Source organism: Limulus polyphemus, unplaced genomic scaffold (assembly GCF_000517525.1).
Source record: "Limulus polyphemus unplaced genomic scaffold, Limulus_polyphemus-2.1.2 Scaffold802, whole genome shotgun sequence".
NCBI lineage: Eukaryota > Metazoa > Arthropoda > Merostomata > Xiphosura > Limulidae > Limulus > Limulus polyphemus.
In genome coordinates, this window is record NW_013666412.1 from 385,125 (window position 1) to 394,456 (window position 9,332).

At 34.4% G+C, this 9,332-nt stretch overlaps 1 protein-coding gene across 1 annotated transcript in view; it reads right to left on the reverse strand.

Annotated features, from left to right (window-relative positions):
• Positions 1-1,112: 1,112 nt before the first annotated feature.
• The window catches only part of LOC106460604 (transmembrane protein 45B-like), a 22,775-nt gene continuing 14,555 nt past the window's right edge, over positions 1,113-9,332 (reverse strand). The window contains exon 3 of the mRNA XM_022387354.1: positions 1,113-3,229. Coding sequence (XP_022243062.1) covers positions 1,800-2,750 — 951 coding nt within the window. The 5' untranslated portion in view covers positions 2,751-3,229 and the 3' untranslated portion in view covers positions 1,113-1,799. The remainder of the gene's footprint in view (positions 3,230-9,332) is intronic.

Sequence of the window (9,332 nt, forward strand, 5' to 3'; positions counted from 1 at the left end):
CACTTATTGATGAACATACTTTTACATGTTGACCAAATAGTAAATTTAAAAACTACAAAAAAACAACAAAAAAACATTTCGATTTAGTTTACTCTCAATTTTCTTTGAACTCTACGTTGGTTATTAACCATATATGGAAGAAATTCACAAGGGGATAAACACACTCTTACATGTTAATCGAAGAATGGATGTAAAAACAACAATAAAAACACAGTTCGATTTAGTTTACTCTCAACTTTCTTTAAACTCTCGAACTGTGTTTTTATTGTTGTTTTTAAATCCATTCTTCGATTAACATGTAAGAGTGTGTTTATCACCGTGTGAATTTCTTCCATATATGGTTAATAACCAACGTATTTAGTTTCTCTCAATTTTCTTTGTTCTCAACGTTGGTTATTAACCATATATGAAAGAAATTCACACGGTGATAAACACACTCTTACACGTTGACCGAAGGGTGGATTAAATAAACAAAACAACAACACTTAGATTTAGTATATTCTCAGTTTTCTTGGAGTTCTAACGCTGGTTATCATAACAGTCACGTTTACCATATTGCATATATTAAGTACAAAGTATAAGAACATTTGATATTAAAATACCTGAATTACACAATTACTATTGGTAAGAGAATAATTCATATTTACTTCACTAGCGAAATCGGTTTCAAATAAGTATCCCTTCTCTATTCTTAAAGAGCGGTCGAACAAACCACATATTATACACTAGCAAAAAGGTAAACCCTCTCTTTCAGATGGAATATATAAAGCATTCAAACTACACAAATTCATATTCTACGCCGAAATATATATACAACATCACTGGATGGCAATCTTTAGGTGAATTGAAAGATTTCATATAACCGTTTATCTCGCATGTTAAGCTACTCGTTTGTGAGCTATCGTTGGTTACTAGATGTTGTGGTGAATTAATTAAAGTTTTGCATATATTGGCGCCACGCTTTTCAAAACATAGCAAGAGAATCCTTGACAATGTAAGTTATAGCCTATTTCTTATTTAGTAAAAAAATCATCAACAGTATTGGTTAACTTGTTTAATATATATACACATTTCTTTATACATTTTATATTTTTAATGATGACCATTTTCTACTGTTAGCTTAACAGATTGAGTTAGAAACCTTCTAAGTTGACTGAACCTCACTAACAGCGAGGGTACCCAGCTAGTGTATCAATACAACTGAATCATTATAAGTAATAACGGCATGTTAATTTAGCTTTTTAAATACTGGGTTATTTTCTAGCTCTGATCGATATAAATCAGAAGTTAAATAATAAATCATTGTAGTCTTCATTTGGTTTGTTACCTAATATAAGCTGGTACGCTGTCACAACACCATTCTAGTGTAGCTGCAAGAACAGGTGGATGAACCGATATGACCAAAGTGTTTCCAGTAACAGCAAGTTGATAATTTTGTAGGAAAACTTTATATAAACAAAGGAACGAGGGAAAACAAATCTAACAACCTTTGAATGGTTAGGGAATATTTCTTAAATTTGAAATAATAAACATATTACCATTTCATACAGTGTAGAGTTTTATTACGAATACTTTTGCTAATTTCACTCATTATGAAAAACATAAATATATTACGTAGCCAGAGATGACACAAAACAATCAGAACAATTATAAGAACTACGATGACATTTCAGTTAAAACTAACTAGCCGAAGGTTAATAAAACTAATATTATAGAATGTTCTTTAAAAAAGGATAAGAAATACATTTATTTTTCATTCTCTTCGGTTCTTTAAATAAATGTATGTTTTCCATTATTAGTCACGGATGCAGAGGTTCTCTTTCTTCCCAATCATCTGGGGTCCTCGAGGGTGTTTCGACTTCTTCTGAGCACTCGTTACACCAAGTACTTGTGGTACGCCAACACCTGCTCTTACGTTTAATAAGGACAATAACAGCGGCAAAAATGGACATTATGATGAAAGTTCCGCCCACGTACCACGAAAACATCAAAGACACCCAGGTGCATACCTTATCAGGTTTGTTTGTACTGGAAATCCATTGACATAAATACGGAGTAGATGAATATGCACTTTTGAGTAAGAATCCCATTTGAACTGACCAGCATCCTTGCAACAAAGTGAAATAGGACCGCAGAAATTTCAAAGGAATGTGGGTGGGGAAGCGCATTTCTGCAAGAGTAGAGATAACACAGAGTATTACTGTACAAATCATGAGATAATGTACTTCTTTCTCTAAAGATGATTTTGTCTCCGTGTTTAAAAACATCAAAGTCTCGACACCAAACGCAAGGGCTAACACAAAATTACTGGTTCCTTTTGGAAAAATAATATTGGAGTAACACAGAATGTCAACAATCCCAGATAGCACAAACATGCAGTACATGGAAACATGCTGAATGTCTTCCAACTTTCTGAACTTTCCCTCCGGGAAGGCAGCAAACATTTCTCCTGCAATGCCGATAACAGCGCAAGAAATTTTTAGCATGCCTTCCAATAGCCAACGACGGTGCTGTAGACAGAAACCACGTAAATTGCATCCCTTGGATTCCATTGTTTCAGTCTGAGCTTTACTTGAGGAAGATGGAGTTTGCTGGTCTCTCAGTTCCGCTCGGTAGCCGAACTTCCACCGTCGCACCCGAAATCCTCTCTGTCGTCGGGCTTCTAAAAGCAATACATGTTGTAGCGTCCAGTAAAGTGAAAACGAGATAAAAAATGCACCTAGAAAAACGCAGTCAGATATGTTTTTCATTCTGTTTAAGGTTTCCTATATCGTGCGAAGAAATCTTAACTCAGTATGTTAACAATTAAATCAACCAGTTTTCAAGCAATGTTAAAGTGTTGCTTAAAAACCTTCTAATGATACATTTATGTGTATTTTATTAATCAAATTATACCACATTATTTTAAGTTATTATTTCACATTACAATATTATGTTCGGAGTCAATACCAGGCTTTCTTCTAGTTTGTGGCTTGCTCGATTTTTATAGAGAGTATAATATATATATATATATGTATACTTCAGTAAAGGTGTTTACTAGCGTGATCAACCTCCCTCTCGAGGTTAATAACTTCAAACATAAAATACAGAATTTTAATTTGGCAATAAGTATGGATGAAATGAACTTTCTGGGTGCGGTTTGCCTCGTGGAAAAGTTGTTCTAACACATTTCATAGCAGGTCCACCCAGCGGGGGACGCCACCTGGTGGGGATCTTCTAGCCATAAATCCTGCAAGGAAGAGGAAATGTCAGCATCAGTTGGTGAAGAAACGGAAACTGTGGAAGCTGCCTTGCCTCTGGCTATTACGTTTAACAGATAAATGATTAGTTTCCTGTCAGTGAGACAAGTTATTTTTATGGTAAAGAAACAAAACTAAACAGGTTTAAAGAACAGAGAAAAAAAAACAAGAAATGTTGAAGAGCTTGTAATACTTCCTTTGAATATTAATAATTTCCAAAACTAACAAATAATTGATCAAAATTAAAGAATTGTCTATAATTTTTTTTTATCATGAGAAAAACCATAGACAGTAATATTTGTATAAATCCAACGTATAAACAAAATAAACTAAAATTACAGAACTGAAGAAATGAACTACCTGAAGCTAGAAATATTAGTCAAATTTAGTACGAAAAATTTAAGGTTAAATGAAAATGAAAAATAATCTGTGTTGGTTTATGTATAGGTAGTCTGGAGATCATATGTTAAAATACACATTGTCTGCATTTCATATGTTAATTCTACAACTAGCAGTGGCCAAAGCATCTCAGCTGAAGAGTTTCGCGGCTCCTGTCTCTGAAATACAAGTAAACAATTGTGTTACATGATTTCAGACAACCTGTAAATATATAAATAAACATCTGTAAAGTCCTCTGTAGCTAACACACCTCGGATTTTAATAAAAGTGTTTCAGTACTGGATAATTCAAACTCAGGTTACAATCTAGCACAACATAGTGTGAAAAAAATCAACTACAAGTTTCGAAATACAAAGATCTAGCGCTTAATTACGCCTAGTGGTATATCTGAATACCTCTTTTTCTGTCTTTAGTAGTCTTTAGTTTGGAATATCAACACTATACAAATTATATTTGTAACAAGCACAAAGCAGCAGAACGGGTTACCTGCGTTGTGTCTACCACGGGTTTGTTTTTTGTTTTTGAATTTCGCGCAAAGCTACACGAGGGCTATCTGCGCTAGCCGTCCCTAATTTAGCAGTGTAAGACTAGAGGGAAGGCAGCTAGTCATCACCACCCACCGCCAACTTTTGGGCTACTCTTTTACCAACGAATAGTGGGATTGACCGTCACATTATAACGCCCCCACGGCTGAAAGGGCGAGCATGTTTGGTGTGACGGGGACTCGAACCCGCGACCCGCAGATTGCGTTTTAGTGTTATGAGTACTTAAGTTTACCTTAAGCCAGAAAGAGAATTTTATTTCTCATCTTGGAACACCAGTGGCTTAAATTCTCACTTTGTCTGTAACCTTAAACGAAGTTTTATTTTAGAATACCGCTGCGTTAATTATTTGGTTTGCTGTAACATTAAGTTTTCACTTTTTGCTCGTCTTTTCTGAATGCTAATACATTTAGTATACCTAGTCCAATCTGTGGCTTTGTATAAAGCTCAGTAGCGATGCTTACGTAGAACCTTATCCAGTTTGTAAGAATACATAAAACCAATTCTTAAATTTATCATGAAGTTTCAAATAACAACAGCGTATTCATATTATATTTATGAATGTTGAAGCCTTTTTCTTTCAACACATCTTTGACACAAGTGCTCGAATTGCGGGGGAACTGAAGGGAACACCGTTCCCATTGTTAAAATGAAATATCAATGTCATCCCCCTTGTTAACAAAACCACCGTTAAGGGGAAAGTTTTGAGACTTCACTGACTGACTTGTATGTATGGGGGGACACGTGCATACAGCTACAGACGTACCGTATTCTCACTGTGCCAAATATCATCTTATTAACCATTGGTAAAGAGTTATTGTTAAGTTTTGATTTTGTTCTAATTAATAAATGAGAGAATTAGGTTCATCGTTTATCTTCCAGTACCATTATAGTGTACACGTTTTTATGTATTTTATGGAGTTATTCTTGCTAAGCAGTTACCATTCGAGCACAGTTCGACAAGTTACAGTATCATAATCATTTTTAGACCAAGCCATAATGGTAGAAATCGATAACAGAATAAATAAGAATACTTGGTTGTTTTAAAGATATATTTTTTTTAGATGTTCATAAGCGTTATAAAAGTTCGTGGGTTTAAAAACATCGTGTTTAAGTGTGTTCCAATCCTCACATTATACCTCATCCTAACTCCACACTATATATTTGTTGTTCCAATATTTCAACCTCATACATTAACATCTTTAAATTGCTTAAAAAATTCCGTTGAGTGATTAAGAGATCATGAATGAACTTGAAAGCTTGTGATATAATGTAGAGTTGGCCTGGATGTTTAATTATTACCACATTTAAGATATTAATGAATACATTTTTGTGTCCAGATAGAAAAGTATTTCAGTTATTATACAACTCTTTTGAACTTCAGAACATCCCAAGGGTGTACATATATAAATATCTTTGTGTGTGTGTGTGTGTGTGTGTGTGTATGTATGTATACCTTAACTAAACTTTCTTAGTTTAGACTACTACCGAAAGGTATACTTATTTATATATATATATATATACCAATCCTTACCTAAAAACTTTCTAGTTCAGACATTTAAAGTGTATACTATATATATATATATATAGTGTGTGTGTGTGTGTGTGTGTGTATACCTTGCCTAAACTTTCTAGTTTAGATATTCCAAAGGTATACTTATTTAGATATATATATACCAATCCTTACCTAAAAACCTTCTAGTTAAGACATTTAAAGTGTATACACACATATGTGTGTGTGTGTGTGTGTGTATTTGCGCGCCAATCCTTAAGTAAAACCTTTCTAGTTCAGATGACCTCAAAGTAATATATCTGTATATATCCTTCTTTATACAAAACATCTTTTGAGTGATGAATACACGCGAATATGGAAGTGATAGATCAAATGAATTCAAAATCTGAGTGTTTTATAAGCATCATACAGAATAGTGAATGCCTAAACCAAACTTTTGTCTAAATAAGTTTTTTAATAGTATTTAATACTCGGGTAACTTGTGATAAAAGTTTGTTTTGTTTTGTAATTAAGCACAAGGCTACACAATGGGCTATCTGTGTTCTGCCCACCATGAGTATCGAAACCCGAATTCTAGCGTTGTAAGTCCGCAGACATACCGCTGTGCCACTGGGGAGGCTGTGATAAAAGACTAATTAACGTTGTTGAGGGACCAAGGTCGAACTTTCGATCCATCTTGATTTTGATAATCATTCGAAGATAACGAAAAGAAAAATCAAATCTCTTAGTTTCATTACAGATGTTGTTATTAGTTAAGTAACGAGTGAAATATTTCAACTAGACTTGACATGCAACATCATTGCTTATTATCAATCCTCAACCCGATATGCAGAAGAACACTACTCTAGAGAAAAGATGAAACAACATTAATTTTAAAAGAATTTTCCAAGTGATCAGTAGACCATGGAAGAACAAACATGTCCATGAACCATTTTTTTTATAACCATAGAAAGACGTTAAGACTTTAAGTACAGTTCAGTGACAATTACAAGGCATATAACGCCCTCTAGTGGCGCTACTGTATAAACCATATAATTATAGCTGTTTTGTTGTCATTAACTGAGAACAACAGACATAGTTCCGATTTTATCCACTTTCTCAAACTAAATGAATCGTCCCTATTAGCTCACGAACAACAAGACTACTTTATGGAGAATTTCGATTTTAGTTATTGTAAATAGTATTTTTACATCAGTACATGAACACGGTGAGAGCACTTCATTCAAAGCTTGCAGTTTATATAGTGCAGTGTTTCCTAAACGGTAGGTCGCGAACAGGTTTCCAGGGGTTCACGAGCTGTCTGCGCTGAGTAGTGTATTTATTTTTTTGAGTCCTCGAGGTGTACATATAACCTTTGTTATGAACTATGACGAACTGCGACAAGAAACATCAAGAATGTTTTCATTCTTGTTAAGATAACAGGGGGTCGCGACGAACAAAGCCCGGACGCGGGTGTCGTCTGGCAAAACCGGCTGAGAAACACTGACATAGTGCTAAGCTCTTTATGTTAGTGCATGAGCACGACGAGAACACTTTATTCAGTGTTTGTTGTTTATATAGTGAGTGTTAAACTCATTATATTAGTACATGAACACGAGGAGACTTCATCTGGAGTTTGCTGTTTATATAGTAGTTAAGTTCTTTACATTAGTACATGAACTTGATAATAGTATGTTATTTTTTAATTTTAACGTTTTACAAAAAAAGTATATATTTTTAGCTTCAATTTACAAAACAGAAAAGTCAGATGAAACAGTTCTAAACCATTAAATTTACTGCAACACCATAATTGTAATGTTTTAGTGTTTTTAAAGGTAATCTTTTATGATCTTTAATCGACTGAGAAAGAATGAAAGGTGTAAAAATTTCATTTAACAATAACCTTTAGACTGAATATTAAGTAGGCTACTTTGTGAAATCTCATGCTGCTTTACTTTTATTAAAATGACGTATCCTGTGATATATAGATTTATAATATTAATTGGAAGAATGTTTAAACAAGTCAATCTTACCTCCACATCCATGGCCAATAACTCTAATAATAATAACAGATTATGTATGATATATTTATTATTATTATTATTATAGACTCCCAAAAGTTTTGAAACGTGGACGAAACAGATAACAGTTGTCAAATTAAGAAAATTAACTTCAGCTAAAAAACAACAGGCTAGAGCACTAATTGTATAACTTCCCACGGTCATTCAGCTTCAGTCATTTATGGTGAATCCTCCTAAAACACCACAGCTATTTAGTTGCAAAATAGTCACGGGCGTATAGTGGCTGCTATAACTACGACCAACAGCGGCCAGACTAATCCAAGTAACCCTAACCGCAAACACTCCTCCGTATAAAACACAAGTACGTGTTTGACGCAGGAAATACGGGTCAGACGGTGAATCTTAATAGCGGTGGAAAAAGGTTGGGCACTACAAGAGAAAGCTAGTTTTTTTCTTGGCTCATTATAGCAATTGACCAGCTTGACAGGGCAAGTCCAGCCTGGAGGCTATGGTCGTTTGTTAGAAGACTCATGAAACCAGGCGTAATTCTTGAGTAGTTTATTCTTGGAATTCATGACTGTAAAGCACGAGGAACATTGTACTTTCACTAGCAGCCAATTAGAACACAACTTTGCACTGAAATACAATGTAGCTCAAAATATTTTTCCACAAAGATCACGAATTTCGGATATCACAGAGAAAGAAAGCAGTTTAAGAATGAACGCGTTCTTTGTAATCAACTGAAATCCAATCAAGCGCTTTCAGTTGAACAGTGCGAGTGTTAATAGAAAAACCACACATAAAAAATAAATAGAGAAGACAAGGTCCGTGCGTTTCTCCACGTCACGTCCATGTAGCTGCACTCGTGGTTCCATATAAAAGATTAGATTTCTTACTAAGGTGCAATCTCCACATTGATAAAGATACCTTTTGCGATATACACAGTTAGAAATATCAATGTGTAAACTATTTTAAAGTATATTTGCTGGGCACTTCCCAGCAAATATTATATTATCTAAATAATTTGAGTGTTGGTTAGATTATTTAAGGTACATGTCAGCTCTAAGTCAATGGCCTGGAAAAACCTAATTTTGTAACTGAAACGTTTACTTCTAATTTTACCTTATTATATATTTATGCTAATTAAATGTGAGCTGTAACGTCAAGAGTTGGTTTCTAACACTAAAAATCGTGTTTCGATACCCGCCATAGGCACAGAACAAATAACCCATTTGTATAACTTTTGCGTTTAACAACAAACACACGGACAAACAAAGATTTGTTATAATGTGTATTGTCCTTATAACTTTTGTAGAAGAGGAAATATCCACAGATAGCGACGGTTTTATTAACACGGGACGATATTAGTAAATATTGGTATCTTTATCAACTGATATTAAATCTTTGTTTCCATATGCATAGGCTTTCACCGACCAGCGATAATGGATGGTCTGTGGGACCGGGTATCCAGTGTTGTTAGTGAGCTTATAAGCTCCAAGTTTAAATGTTGTATTATAATGTATGTATCCAATAAACGGTGGCGTACATATTCATGGCAAAACAGTGTTACGCCTCCAGTCGTTAATTGATTTTCCGTAAATTCGTTCCGACGAAACTTTAGCGACACAAGTCCTTACTT